This window comes from Camelus bactrianus, chromosome 6 (assembly GCF_048773025.1).
Source record: "Camelus bactrianus isolate YW-2024 breed Bactrian camel chromosome 6, ASM4877302v1, whole genome shotgun sequence".
NCBI classification, from domain to species: domain Eukaryota; kingdom Metazoa; phylum Chordata; class Mammalia; order Artiodactyla; family Camelidae; genus Camelus; species Camelus bactrianus.
The window spans coordinates 82,950,108-82,965,992 of record NC_133544.1 but is presented as its reverse complement, the minus strand read 5'-3'; the positions used below and the strand labels follow the sequence as shown (position 1 = coordinate 82,965,992).

Below are 15,885 nucleotides of genomic sequence, written 5' to 3'. Positions count from 1 at the left end.
TTGTTCTCAAACTAGACTTTCTGTTCCTGAGCTTCTGGCCTGCTTCCCTGTACTCTGAACACAGCCTGACTCTGCCCTTGGGGATACCATATTGTGTTCATAGAAAATTCCTTCTTCTCTAAATCACATGCTTCTTTTGAGATCCATTTCTAGACTTTTTCACACAGTGCTCTTTGGATAACAACTCTATCCTTTTGGGATTTACGGAGGTCTTGCTCTAATGAGGCCAAGGAGCAGACCAGAGCCATCCATGTTCCCATGCTCACGGGTGCTGCTCTGAAATGAGCCTCTAACAGTCCCACACTTACCTGTCACACCCTGGTGAATCAGACTGAGACCTCTAGTAGGAGTGGTGTTCATCATTCCTTTTGGCTCAAATTATTTACTAGAATAAGGGCTTACTAGATGATTATATGCCTGCTACGTTACAGCTATGAAATCTCTTCCTAAAACAAAAATAATCAAAACATGCTACCACTTTAAAAGCAAGAGAGGAAAATCATCTTTTCAGCATCTCTAACTTAAATAGTACCGACACTTAATGTTCTCTCAAGTTTACTTGCAGTAGCTGGGGAGAGACCAGAGAGAAAGGAGAGTGGGAGGTCCATTTTTCTTTAGGTTACAAGTAATATTCAGGAAGAAAAGACACAGATGTCCTTCATTTCCCTAGGGGACAGAAACACAGATAAAACAACAGGCTTAACACACACCCAGAGAGAATGTGTCTAGACGTGGGGAAGAATTGTTCCCTCTACAATGGATCAAAAACTGATGGGGCACCTAGAGGAGATTCTTAAAAACACTGTAGATAACTCTGTTTTGTGGTGTCAGTATGTGATTACTGTAGGAATGACTGCTCTCTTGAGGTTCTTCCGGGGTCCTGGATCCACAGTGACTTAGTCATTGAGAATCTTATTTTTCAAGACTTGAACAGTTTTACCAGTATTAGAGAAAAGGTTCTTAACCTGTTATACTATTGTAGATAAAAGTGGTAACAATGATTGCAAGGAGATACTGAAGAAATAGAAATTACCTTGGAAGTTTTTAAAAGATACAACGTCAAAGCAAAAGTAGGGGAAGGACTCTAGTGCAGAGGAGCTTGCTCAGGATTTATCTTGTGTGTGTGTGTGTGTGTGTGTGTGTGTGTGTGTGTGTGTGTGTGTTGGGGGAGGTAATTAGGTTGGTTGGTTTGTTTATTTTAATGGAGGCACTGGGGATTGAACCCAGGACCTTCTGCATGCTAATCATGCGCTCTACCACTGAGCTGTACCCTCCTCCCTAGGATTTATCTTTTCTTGACGAGAACCTCTGAGGTTGGCGTAAGTGCTCATGTGTAGCTGTAAATAGCTAGTGATAGGCTAGTGACGAGGAGCAGTGACTCTAGGCCAAAACTGGTGTCACTCACATGTACACAGCATTACTCTCAATGTCTGAAAAATCAGCTTTCTGATAAAAGCTTTGGTTAGTCGGCTGCTCAATGAAAAATGCCGTGTTAGTAGTTTGAAGCATTTGGATTTGCGCTCAGTTCCACTACTTAATACCCATGTGACTCTTCTCGGCCACCCAGCCTCACCCCGAAGCCCTGTCTTCTCACCTGACAATGGGTGTAGTCTCGTGTTCCTTACAGGGTCACTGAGAGGATCCAGCGGGATACACAGGTCTGCTCTGTCTGATGCGCATGTGGACCACGTTTGTCTAGGACTCACTAGCCTTGCCGTCTGAGTAACTGTCACAATGTCCTGCTCATTTCCAAACTGGCTTATTCCAAAAGAAAAGAAAAAGCGACTTTCTTCATTTCCGTTTCCAGTCCATCTGCCTATTCTTCCGTTCTTTTCAGTTTCTTCATGGTGACTTTCCTGCCTCTTCAGTGCCATCTTCTTTCCTTTCTTTAATGATGTAGGATATGTTGGCTATGGTTTTGCTCTGCTTAGTTTAGTTCTACCTTGGGGGTTATTATTGCTAAGCGGGACACTCTATCACTTTACCTTGCCTTTTCAGTTAAAGAGAATTCAAGGTGTTTATAAGCCAGGCAAATGAAATGACTTCAAGTGGAAAATGAAACAAGGCATAACTGCATACTACAAGACAGCGATGCAACTTAGAGCTCGAAGGAGCTAACATGTTCTAAATCTATCATAAAAATTTACACCATAAATATATATATATATATATATAAATATATAAAAACAGCCAAGTTTCCCCACAGAAACTGGCTTTTAAATCATATAATATTGTTCATGAACAAAAAGTAAACAAAATAACTGAAAATCATCCCTTTTGTTTGGAATAACAGGCAGGAATTGTTTCTAGGTTTTTCTATTACATATAAAAAGGCAGTGTCATTTTAAGTGGGAGCTAAAATATGAGGAGAACTTGAGGGAAATATGCAAGCCTGAGTGTCAACTTTGGCAAACAGGAAAATGTTTTTGTTTCCTTTCAATAAGGGCCTTTCTGTATTTTAGCTTTTTGTTTTTGGTTTATTTGTTTTTGGTGCCATCTACATGAGGATCTTCCTTTGAGGCTGTAAAACATGCTTTAGTTTGAGGGGGAAAAACATTTGTATTGAGTCCATACTTTGTTCTTATGCTTCCTGAGTGTTCCTCTTAACTAGAGGTTTCAGCCTGGAAACACTAAAAAAATTACCTGCAATTAGTTTGCAGCCAACATCCTAAATTGGCTGTAGGTGGCCTCATGATAGGGCGTCCCTCTGTGTAAGGCTTACAGAATGGTCTCAAAGTGTGGTTCCTGGACCAGCAGCATCAGCAGCTCCTGGAAACCTCTCATAAATGCAAATTCTTAGCGGGGAGGGTGTCTCTCAGTAGTAGAGTGCATGCTTAGTATGCATGAGGTCCTGGGTTCAATCCCCAGTACCTCCATTAAAAAATTAATAATAAATAAACAAACAAACCTAATTACCTCCCCCTCCTAACAAAACCAAAAAAATGTAAAAAGTAAAAAAGTGCAGATTTAAAATTAAAAAAGAAAAATTAATTTAAAAATAAATAAATGCATATTCTTGGTCTCTACCCTAGACTGGGTGAATCAGAAGTTCTCAGAGTGAGGTCCAGCAGTCTGTGTTTTAACAAGCCCTGCAGGTGACTCTCATGTGCACTAACGTGTGAGGACCACACGTTTACTGTCACAGAAACCCAAAATGAGGTGACTCACTTCTTAAGTACACATAAATGGCCAGCACCCTTAGGTCCTTCAGGTGGTGCTGGAGGCCACTACCCAACTTCCCAGTGAGTCAGGCTAACAGCAGCGATGATCATCATTTGCAATTTTCTTAGTTGACCCTAGTCACGAGCTTGATGATTTATCTAGAGGACTCACAGTGAGCTGCAAACATGTCCCTTCTGAAGTGCTCAGACTTAAGAGATCTTTTAAAGCACTAGTAGCTAAAGTGCTCAAATGGCACCACCCTGCCCTGCCCTTCACCTTCCCTTTCTGGGCCACACTTTTCCTCTAAACACTGGCTTGCTCTGACTTCGCTCATCCTCCTTTGCTGGATACCCTCCCTCAGAGCTTGCACCCACTCCCCAGGATTCAGTCATCACCCCCTGAACGTACAGCAGAACTACTGCTCCCTTCATGGCATCTCCCATATGCCCAGTGGGCAGTCACTTTTGTGTCCTGTGGTTAACATTGACAGAAGTAGATAAAACTGAATTGATCATTTGCCTCAAAACAGCTCCCCAGCAACCCTTCCGTATTTTAGTCAGTGGTAGGTTTCACGTATCTGCAAGTTCCCAGGGTTTACCACTCTTCCTCCTTTGCTTGCTTGGCTTTGTAATGACCTGTGATTCCTCCTGCACGGTACTCATATTCATCCCTTCTTACCTGTTCCTGCTATTACTGTGTTTAGACTGTGAATCTTTAAACTGCAAGCCTATTTTCCAAAAGGTTTTCTTCCTGTCTCCCTCCCTCCCTCCTTCCTTCTCTTCCTTCCCTCCTTCCCTCCTGTGCAAACACAGATAGCGCCGCATGAGTGCTTTAGGGTAACCTGTTTGACCTCCCCTCTTTTGGGGCCTCTCCCTGAGGACAGATCAGTCTCTACCCTCCTGGGTCTGACATCCAAAGTTCTCCAAGTTCTGACCACAACCTATTACTTCCATCTCCCCTCATTCACTCCTCCCTGCAGACTCTACTCTGGTGGCTCTTCAACTCACTTTCCTGGAGGGCTGGTTAAAACACAGACTTTTGGGACCTATTCCTGGAGTTTCTGACTCTGCAGGTGTGGGAGTGAGGCCCAAGATTTTGCAATCCTAACAAGTTCTCAGGTGTTAATGGATCAGATGCTTGTGTCCCCCTAAAATCCATATTGAAGCTATAACTTTCAACTTGTCTGTGTTTGGAGACAGTGCCTCTAAGAAAGTAATTAAGGTTAAATGAGATCATATGAGTGGGGCCCTGACCCAAGAGGGTTCATGTCCTTATATGAAGACACACTGGAGAGGACATAGTGACGTGGTAGCTACCTCCGAGCCAGGAAGGGGGCTCTCACCAGAAACTGAATCATCTAGTACATTCAGCCTCCAGAACTGTAAGAAAAAGTATTTGTTTGTTCAGCCACCCAGCCTGTGGCATTCGGTTACCACGGTCTGAGCTGACTGGCACACCAGGGGACCCTGACGCTGCTACTCTGGGGCTGCACTTGGAGAAGAACTTCTCCCTCCAGGCCTGGCCTCCGGGCCTTGCAGGCAGGCCTCCCGCTTCTCCTCCCCTTACTTGAACCTCACACTGTTCTCAGAGCCCACCTGGAGCCACACTTCTCTGAATCCTCCCAACTCTCCTGCCCACAGTCATTTCTCCCTCCTTGAAAGCCCGTAGAACTCAGTCTTTTTAGATTCGTCTGGTTGTTAGCAGAAACTACCTTCTGTGATTCTTTCCCCTCATTCATTCTGTTGTTTTTAGCTTCACTGTAAGCTCCTTGGAGCAGAATTTTCACATGTCTCTCACCCAGCGTAGTGCTTTGTGCCAGCAAGGGCTCAGTAAATAGACAATTATTTGATGACCGTGGCATGTACGGAGAAGTTCACAGAAGCTGCAGGTGTGACTTCTTCAGGTGTCAGTGCTGAAGGCGTCTCAGTGCCTCTGAGAGCCCGATGGTGACGTGGAGGTACAGTCACAGGGCAGCATATGGTTACTGGCTTCCTTGCTCAGACTGCTGCATCCTAAGTTAGCTCCTCTTTTTCATGTTTGTAGAAGAGGCACTTTTCAGAATGAACAGTTGCTGAGAGATCGCTGTGCACTAAGCTCTCCATGTGTATTATCACTGTGATCCCAACAGAGTTTGGAATTATTATGCTGCCCATTTTACAGATGGGAAAATTGAGGCTTTGAGAAGTGAAGTGACTTGTCCCAAGGTCATACAGCCGGGCAGAAGTAGAGCAGATGCTTGGGACATGACTGCATGGTTCCCCATTCCTCTGTTTAAATCAATATATCAATTTCTTGTCCCTTCTTCTCCATAAATAAACAGAGACCTTAATGCCATAGGTTTATACAAGCTTGACTTTCAACCTTTAAAGTTGGAGATTTACTATTTCCATGCCACTTAACACAGTTCATATTTCTTTTTCTAAGATAAATCAAACACTTAATAGCAAAGCTTAACTTCTTGTGCCCAGGGATAACTGAAGAAAACATCCCATATCTTTTCTTGGAGGTTACTTATCAAGGGCACATGGAGGTTGCAAAGCAATAGTCTGCAATTTTCAATTAATGCCCTGACCCTACTGGTCGCTGAAACCTGTTCTCAGTGAATAAAAACAGACGTTATGGCTTAGTGGATCCAGAGAGACTGTACTGCATTTTGCTTTCTTGACTCAGTGATTTGAAGAATGTTTTTTTCTGACATCTCGGTTTGTCAGCATTTCCCTAAAACTCCCAACAACTGATTCTAACCTCTGTTTCACTTTCCAGTCAGTCCTAAAACCAAAATAACAGCAATGACAAAAACACTGAAGAGTATTACAATTAACCATGATAAGAAAGTATTTGATAATTTTAAGAATACCTGTTTTATCACTGACTTAGCATTTGCTTAATTTTAATCAATGCATGACAAAATGACTCTGGTCAATTTCTTCATAAAATAAGATTTATAAATGATTAAGTTACATTCACATATATTACGTATATATGTTTGTAAATATAATGTGTGTGTGTGTAGTTCATACTCCACACAATTCTCCCAGCCAGAGAGCAATTTTCAGATCCTTTGAATCCTAAGGAGAAAGTCTAATCGGGCTTTTATTCTCGCCCACAGATTTAAATCCAAGGCCCTGAAAGACTTCAAAATCTACCACTTTGAACTGATTATACCTTGGTATTCAATTCAACTAATTTACTTTGCACATCAAAGTGTGTTCTTCCTATTTCTTCCTTTTAAAATTATGATTCAAAAAGTAATACCTGGACTTTTTTTTATAATTGGACAGTGAAAAACATTCTAAGCAGGCAGAAAAAAAAACCCTGCCATCATTTCACTGCACAGAAGTAAATGTTGCCTTATTATGGAACCCTATAAAAGAAACTGTTTATCCTAAAATTTTATTAATTTAACAAGATTTATTTCCCTGGCTCATGCTGACTGCATCTTGAACCTGCTCATACAGCTCCACTGCTGTTTTCACAGCCTTGCCTCCAACCTGTTTCCCTGCTTTTGTCCTGTCTCCTCTCAGTGTCCCCCCACCCCGCCACTGTACCCTTGCTCAGATCACTTCAGTGACATCTACTGCTCTTGAGTCAAATGATCCTCTCAAAAGAGCACCCAGAGGCAGTGTGGAATGTCAGACCAATAATCCAGAGACCTCTGTCTGACTCTGCAGGGTTGTTCTCAGACTTAAGTGAGGAAAAGGTATTTGAAGAGCCTATAAACCATAGCAAACTGCAAATGTGAGTGGTTATTCGTTAGATCTTCAAATATAATTCCAAATGTCAAGTGTTTTTTTTTTTTTTGCTGTTGTTTTGTTTTAGAAACCAAATAATTTTGATTTTTGTTTAATTTTTTGCTTTAATTTTAGAAAAATATGTACATTACTCGCTAGCAGAATTATTTAAATCCAACTTAGACTTTAAGATGTAACCAACAGCACTTTAAGTGAGGAAGCAGTGTTTTAATAACACTGATATTCTTCAGAGTCTTGGAATGAGATCTGGTTCTCACCCAGCTGAGAAATGAGAAGATGGCCCCTTCCCCTCCCCCACAGTTGTATGGGTAGTGTTCTGGAAAAAATAAGCCTTCAACTATGTATGCTAAAAAATGAATGGAGCAACAATGAAAGTACACCTTTCCTGACCTAGAAATACATATACTCAGATGAATGCACAAAGAATGATAACTTCCCCATTACATGACATACAGCAAACACCTGCTTATTCTGGGCTGTGAAGAATCTTAAATTTTATGAATGATTTCACCAATGACTCCCAGTTGTCTCAGTCTGCTTTCCGATTTTCAGAGAAGAGGAAACACTGGGCAAGATGAACTGCATTATGAGAAAGTGGGATCTGGGATTTTGATGACTTGTCCAGAGTGTAATGGAAATATGCTTCTGAGCGAAAAGCTAATAGACTCTTTTATTCATTTTGGACAGCTCAGTCTTCAAAATGTAATGTTTTTCCTCATTCCAAAGATAATTATTCTGATGCTTGACTTGCCTATTTTAAAATGTTAATCTTTGATGACCCCAGTGAAAGAGTTGGCATGGAAGAAAAACCTAGCAAAGCCAGGAAGATGTGCCTTTGTATCAGTTAGGGTATCACTAGCAAACAGATGGAAATTCAAATTAGGGTAATTGCGGATGGTTTAAGAAAAGAAATTTTGTGAAGGTTTAAGTGAGGGCTTAGGGAAAAGGCAGGGATAGTGGGGCTGTTAACACTCATACTCCCTAAAGCCTGAGGGCAGAAGGAGCTACTGAGATCCAGAAGGAGAGCTCTCTAGGGAAGGCAACTTTGAGAGGCTTGGAGTCAAAGGACACAGTCAGCCTGAATGAATGGCTCATGCCCAGAGGGAGCCTAGGGAATGAATCCCTGACCTCACCGTACTCCCAAGGAGTTTTGGAGAGGCTTCCAGATGGCTGAACCCAACTGGGAGATAGGGAGTAAGATTGAGTCTACAGCGGTAATTCACACAGCCCAGTCTCACAGGGAGAGAGAAGGGACAGATGGAAGATACTCAGCATAGCCTTTCTTTGTAGTTTACTTAGCATCTAGCACAAAGGATGGCGCATGGTAAGTGCTCCTAAAAAAGAGTCAGATGAAAGGATACATGACCTAAACAGAACCCACAAGCATATTTCATTTCTCCCTGGTTGCATTTAAGTTTCATGTAACAGAAAACAGTTTCATGAATAGAACATCATGATTGCAAGAGTTTAATTCTTAATTTTCTGCATTTAATTTTCTAGCATTTATATTTGTTCTAAATTTTACTAAGTACCTACTTTGTGTCTAGCATTGTACCAGGCACTTAGATTTGAAGGATGAGTAAGCAAGGTCCTGTGTTCCTGAGTTTTACATTGGGAGAGGAGAGAAATGTAAATTGGCAATCATGATAAGGCTCTGTGCAAAGGGAGGTGTTAGAAAATGGTACTTCTGCTGGTCGGGGACAAGGGTGGAGAGGAGCTTCATGGAGAGGGAAGACCAAAGCAGTGCCACACAGACACACAGAATAGACTCTAGACGAATGAAACCAAGCTCTATTAAAAAGGGTTTTCTGAAAGCAGGATGCATTTTCTTAACATTCAACTTGGATTCCTGCAGTATAATGACTTTCAATTAATATTCAAAAGGTGCCCTGGCCACTGCACATGCACAGTAACTGGGGCCAGAATTAAAGGAATCTGGGAAGCAAAGGAAGAAGTTAGAACTTTGAAGTTACAGTCTGTTGCTGACATGGGGTGGGGGGGGAGCACAACTGAAAGATTATGTCCTAAACAGAAGGGAGCTTTCGTCATACTAAAGTGAGAAGTAAGGAGGATGATGTAATAACCCCAGTTATTCAAAACTAGGGAGAGGAAAGTCTGGGCTGGAGGAGGTAATAGTAATACATTCTGCTTTCTTTGCTGATTAAATTAAGTGTGAAGTAGTAGAAAGGGCATTGTCTGTGCCTCTTATCTACATGACTTCAGCAAGTTTCTTAGTCTATTTGCAACTCGTTTCTTAACCCGACAAGTGTTGGTGGGGTTACTCGCAAGGTCAGTAGGAAGAACAGCCCAGTGGTGGACAACTTGCTTTTGGTGCCCAGCATTGCTCAGCATTACTGTAACCTTATCTAACACTTGCCACTTCTTACCTGGGATAGGATTCAGTGGATTCAGAACCGTATCACATCACCATTCTTACTGAAGTTATTTGTGTACAGCTTTTTGATTCTACTGAAAAGCCTCAATCAGGTTCAGATGTCATCAGACCAACCACAATGTTTAAAGAGTGAAACCTCATAAAGTCTCCTCAGTTTTTCCACTGTTTCCCTAAGGAATGCTCAACCTCTCGTCTTGGAAGGCAGTGCTAGCTGCTTGAATCCCACTGTCCCAGGGATAAGACAGAGGCACTGATCTGTTGGATGGGACTCTGGATCTCTGGTTATGTCGGAAAGGCTTATTATCCACAATGAGAAACCACTTCTGATTGTGCTTTCAAATCAGTATTACACTGAAGTTGGTTACATGGATTTGAATATTACTTCCCCAGGTAAGGTGAAGACACTTATTAGCGTTTTCTCCCATACGTGGCATCAAGGTGAAGTTTCAGCTATGGACCCTGACTCAAAGCTAACTTCTTTATTTTGATGCCATTTCCTCTGCCGACTCTATATTATTCATGTTCAGTTCTCCTCCATTTCTGATGAGAAGAGACTCTTTTTACAGTGAACCTCTTGAGAAAATGGTGTCTTTTCTACTTACGGACATACCTTCTACAGTTTGAGGGACGTAAGTAGAGACAGTTAATGCTTTATATGTAATGAATGTATTGAAGCATAGTCATAGATTCCAAAGTGTGAATCAGTAGCTATCTGATTTCCATTTCAGATTTAAATATATTATACTCCGCTTTAGCAGGAAACAGGCTATCCTAATGACCAAATTGATCGGATTTAAATTTTAAGAAATTTCAAATAAGGAGGCACTCAAAGATGTTACTCATAAAAAGTTAAAAAGAGGACAGATTATAGAATAAAAACATTTCAACTCATATATTTTAACTTACGTAGTCAATTTTTTTTATGAGCCAGTTGTAACTCAGACATAAAAATCCCTTTGTCTATAAAGCTTTGGAGATTTCGGTTCCTCAAGCCCGACACAGGTTAACGCAGCAATTCATCATTTGGTGTCTCATTCCAAATTGTGTTATCCATTGAAAAAAATTCTACTTAATATATTAAAGTTTATACATTTTTCACTGTCTGCTACTGCATGAAATATTCAAAGGGCCCCTGGTATAATGAAATAGCTTTTCAAGAAGCTGTTTTTTATGATGATAAATATTATAATCAAGAGGTGAGAAATGAATTTTGTACCAGTTTCTAAAACTGTAAGTAACACATCCTTGAGAAACAACAAGAAAAAAGTAAAAATTTTCAAGCTCACTATCCCATTTAAATCATAGGGTCAATTTGAAGAGGAAGACTGTGGTAATTATGACAAAAAGTAAAATAATTTCTACTAATGTTATACAAAATAGTTAACAGTGCAAGGGAATCTAAGACACTTTTTATCCATATCTACTGAACAAAAATAGATGGTAATGTGGTGAGGTTTGTTTTAAAGGCAAAATAAATATTTTTTCCTAATAAGAATATACTGTCGATATGCTTGACACGTGGGATTTTAAAATTAAGAATGCAAGTATATACTTTCCTGGACAGTTTCGGCATCCAGAACACCTTTCTCTTTCTACCTCCTCCTAATTCAGTTTTCCCCTTGGCCCTTCTGTCTTCTGAAGCCAAGTTTTTCCTCTTCTAACATGACTTATGTTACATCACTTTTCACTTTGTTTCAGTCTAGTGCTGGAGCAAGGTGTCCCAACATCAGCATTATTACCATTTGGAGCCTTAAGATAATTTCCTGTTGGAGGAAGCTGTCCTGTGCTCTGGACAATGTTTAGCAGCCTCCCTGGTCTCCACTTATAAATACCAGTTAACACGACCACCACCCCCAGATGAGACAACCAAAGCTCTTCAGATAATGACAGATGTCCCAGGGGGACAAAATCACCTCTGCTTGGTAACCACCATATTAGGGCAAGTTGGGTACATGACATTATGTTCAGCTTTGAATATATGCCTCATTGTGTGGGGCTTCATTTGGAGGTGATGCTCCTAAATGTGAAGTGAATGCAGCAAGAATGGTGTTTGGTTACTGCAGTACATTGCTAGGCTGATAAACATTTCTCATAAATTGAACTCTCAGTTTCACTTGAGAACATAAGATGACTTCTATATCCATTTTGCATTTGTTTATTTTCCAATATTTGAAATAGAAAGAGGAGAGGAGACAGTTTGTTTTCCCAAATTGATATTTCATTTGAACTCTGTGGCTCATAAATTTCTAATGAGACTCTATCCCTTGTAGTTTTTCTTTTTCTTTACTACTAGAGAGAGAGGACATCTAAACCTATTCCAAAGAGAGAACAAAGAAATGGAGATGGTATCCTTTAATCTGTTTTATTTTCGGTTGTCTCATAAAGAACTCTCATATCCAAAGAACTTTCATCTCATCTCTCCTTCCCCTCACTACTTTATAAAGGATATGGTGTTGTTGCTAACTTGACTGTTCAGTCTATGGTGATGAGTACCGAGATGGGATTGTGACAGAAGTAGAAGAAAGGGTATGGAAACTCAGAAATGCTGCATCTGTGACATAGCGAAGACTTTGGCTGGCCTCCATCTTTGATTGAACAATGGTTAAGCTATCTTAGGCGGCGGTATTTCTCTTTTCCCCCTCCCCCAATTTGGAAGTAGAAACAACTACTTGAGCCAGTAGAGAGGAGAACTGTAGAGAGATGGCAGGTGACAGTGGAGAAGTCCCTGTATTCACCAAAGACATGGAAAGAACAGATGAACTCAAGTGGACCCCACTGGAAGGTGGGCTTCAGCCTTCTTGCTGGGACCCCATTCCAGAGGGCTGGACACTAGGAGCGAATATTCACAGAGCTAGAAGCCATAGTTTGTGCTGCAGGAGCCATCAACTGTCAGGGAGAGACCTCGGGCAGATTCCACTCATCAGGGAGCTGAACAAATAGAGGGGTCCCTAGCACGGGGACCCTCAGAAAGCAGTATTTGGATGCAGCTGAAAAAGAGACACTGAAGACATCTCCCACCTCCCCGCCAGTTTCTGCCCCGAAAACCCTGAAGCAGAGAGGGATCTAGGAGATGATGGGGAAGGGGAGCAAAGGGCACATTAAGCTCCTTTTACATCTTGGGTCCTTCAGGCCTGATCCTGCTGGAATGGGGGTAGTTGGGGGATGACAGGGCAGGTAGGAGGAGATGGAAACAGTTTCCACAGAGCATGGTTGTAGGTAATGGAGAAAATGCAAAGCCATTTCATGTCTATAGCCTACCAGTTTCAGTTATGCAAAAATAACTGAAAAAGCCAGAAAGTGGGGGTGGCAAAAAAAAAAAAAAAAGACCAAGGCTAAAATAAGTTACGTTGTCAGGGATTATTGGGATAATGAAGCCTCTTATTTCCACCCCCTATACATTTTTAATGTTGCCTTACAATTCACACATTACAAAACAAATACATGTGCCAAATTCCATACACCTAAACTGACATACATACGTAGTTGTTTGGTGTGACGTCTATGCTAAAACGTATACCTGAAACAGCAAAGCAGAGTGTTTGTACACTCACATTCTCTGGGACTAAAGCTCTGACACTATGCTAATAAGATGCATTAGAATTGCATTCGTATTTGTACAGTTTAGAAAATGTTACGGGATCATGGGTTCAAGGAGTCATGGATCTCCTGACAATGCTCTATGACTCAGCTCTTTTCTCCCTTCTGGAACCATCCCAAGATGTAACCTGGGTTTACATATCACATCCAAAGGAGTATTCGGAGCATTTCACTGGACACTAGGAGACAGCACAAAGGACAGATCAGGCACCTACCTAGTACCTACCGTGGCGTTATCTTCAATGTGGTTAGAAAATGAAAATAGCCCTGAAGAAGCAGAGACAAGTCTGCAACATTTTTGTCACAGGAAAAAGTCTGCCTTCTTTGAGGGCTCACTCGTGAATAAAGACAGTGTCCTCTTATTTATTTTTACTATTTCTGGGGTGCAGTTTATTATGTTCTAGAGTTTGAACCTGCATTTGGCTCTTTTTTGACTCAGACTGGCATTTTCAATAATCTCAGAAATGCCAGATCTGAAATGCATGTAATTACCAAGATATAATAAATCACAAAGCAACCTGAAAGAAAGGAGGTTTAACAGTAATATCCTAGAAGCTTATGAGGTGGGAACTTTGCCACATGAAACAGATCTGAGTTTCCAATAAAACACTTGGCTCTGGGCCCATTTCAAAGTAGAAGTTAGAATTCTTCTCATATAAAATTAACATAAAATGAGATTTCCCTCCTGAAAATCAAGAGCAGGAGACTTTACGTTTGAAATCAGGATTTGGGGAATTATTACCATATTTTAGAAGTTACCAAGACCAGCAAACATTAATCTTTTGAGCTAAATTGAGAATATCATAGTTACGGATATTCAAAACTAGGTTTTACTAAATTTTATGACGTTAGAATGAACAGCAAAGGTCAACCATTCCATATAGTTTTAGTATTAAACATATCCCAGTGTTACTGAAATTATAAATGATTCACAAGTGCTAAAAATTTGGTAATTTTCTGTTAACCGTAATCCTCCATTCTTATTAATGCTTTAATTTATACTAGTAAAATTACTATTATTTTTTATAATAATTCTTATGTTGAAGTTTAGGTGTGCTCTGTTGACTCTATTCTCACATGCAATGTGTTACTTACTCTGTGAGGTTTGAGTGTCTATGAATTTCTTTATCAGGGCATCAGTAGTCTGGGTATAAAGACTGAGAGCGTATCTTAGAGACTGAAGATCTGGGCTTTTCTCCAAGTAATTCTTTTTCAGGCCATTTCCTCCTGCATGAAAGTATTGCTAAACAGAAAAAAAAAAAAGTAAAAAAAAAAAAGTAAGCAGTGGCACTTAGAAGTATTGGTGGAGGAATTTTATTGCCGCAGTAGTGAAACTCAGATAGAATAATACAGTATGAGCAACATAAGGTAGATACAAGAAATATTACCACATGCCCATTGCCAAGTCATCACCAGTGCAGGTTCCCTCAGTATTTCTGAAATGTCGCTTTACAGACCCCAGATCCTTGAGGCTTAAGACTTTTCCTCTCTTTCAAAACTTAACTTAAGCAAATGAAATCATGAAGATGCAGCAGTCAGAATGCTTTTGTTTCGGGTGCCTTGGTGGATGAAAAACAGTATGATAGTTCCTTTCTTCAGGAAACGTGCTCTGATATTTAAAGTGGACAAATATGCTACGGATGTACTGAGAGGGGAAGGTTTCCCTTGGACTTGACTGTTTCTCGTAGGTGAGTGGTGGGGTGTGCTCTGGAGGGCTGTTCATGTAACGAACCAGGGAAGCATCAGATGCAATGCCATATCCTAACTGTAAAGAGCGGTGGGGTAAAGTGGCCCAGGACTAGGCGGAATCTCTGGAGGGAAAGGTGTTCTCCGTCTCAGTGTTTCCCAGACAAGCTCCAGTCTCATCAGACCTGAGCATTAGTGCTGGAAGATTAAAACAGTAAAATACAGGAAGAAGAAGAAGAAGCTACAGTGACGTTTTGTGGTCTCTTGGGACTACTGGGAGTGGTCAGGAAAAACTGTGATAAACTTTGAAATGGGTAAAAAAGATCCCTGGGTGTCCTGTCTAGTGTACCCATCTGGGTTACCTTTGCTTTTCATTGTCTCTGAGCTATTTAAAACTCTGTAAATTGCAGAAGATGGATAATAATGTAAATGACTCTTGTCCATAGAAATACAAAGTAATTATTCCTGGTGGGCTGCAACTGATTACTGTTCTGCTGACAGATCTGTTTTGCTTTTATTTGTAAATTTATTCCAGCTTTGTACATTGCTTATCTGTATGTGTGGTTCTTGGAATTCTCCTTTGAGCCAGCTGTAGGATCTTACTGGTTCCCTCATTACTTGATGAGTTAAACATTTTTTAGAAGTTCTATAACTGCATGAACGTCTCAGTTATACTCTTTAAAACAAGTGATCTTTAACCATGTACACAGAGCAGCATGGTGACAGCATTCTTAAGGATGACCATAATTTTTACTATCTAATGTGTGAGAAAGAGACCATTAGCCCGTGACTCACCCTAACAGCATCAGTGGTGGGGTCAGCCTTCCTCTATGTTCTCTCTCCCTCTGTTCCTTAACAAATACTTACCAGATCTGTGTTGTGAACCAGACCTTATACCCAGGATGAAGCAAAAGCCCAGAGATTGTTCTTAAAGAGATTATAATCAACTAGGAAATGTAACTAATCTGTCAGTGAATGACTCCAACATGTTGGAGGTGTAAGAAAAATGATTTAAAACAGACAGATAATGGAGGTAGCAAACCGTCTATTGGGGAAGAAGTCAGTAAAGGCTTCCACAGGTCACCAAAGAGGTGACATCTTTGGCGTTCATCAGTTTGTTAGCACTGTCGTTTTTCACTTCAGCAGCCACTAGATAATTCACTACAGTGGACTAAAGAAAGAGGAAAATCTCACTAGGTAACCGTGAGAAACTCTGCAGGGGAGTCCCAGCACTGCTTAGGAAGAACTGAGGAACAGGTGTCCCTCACTTTCTCAAAGTTTGCTATATGCTAC

The 15,885-nt window shown here is 40.7% G+C and overlaps 1 protein-coding gene and 1 long non-coding RNA gene across 4 annotated transcripts in view; one reads left to right on the top strand and one right to left on the bottom strand.

The window, feature by feature from the left end:
* The window catches only part of UNC13C (unc-13 homolog C), a 639,986-nt gene that overhangs the window by 27,188 nt on the left and 596,913 nt on the right, over positions 1 to 15,885 (bottom strand). For both annotated transcript variants that reach the window (XM_074366154.1, XM_045506261.2), the window contains one exon: positions 14,002 to 14,149. In XM_074366154.1, coding sequence (XP_074222255.1) covers positions 14,002 to 14,149 — 148 coding nt within the window. The remainder of the gene's footprint in view (positions 1 to 14,001; positions 14,150 to 15,885) is intronic.
* Positions 1 to 15,885, top strand: part of LOC123612629 (uncharacterized) — a 321,171-nt gene that overhangs the window by 242,582 nt on the left and 62,704 nt on the right. The window lies entirely within an intron of this gene.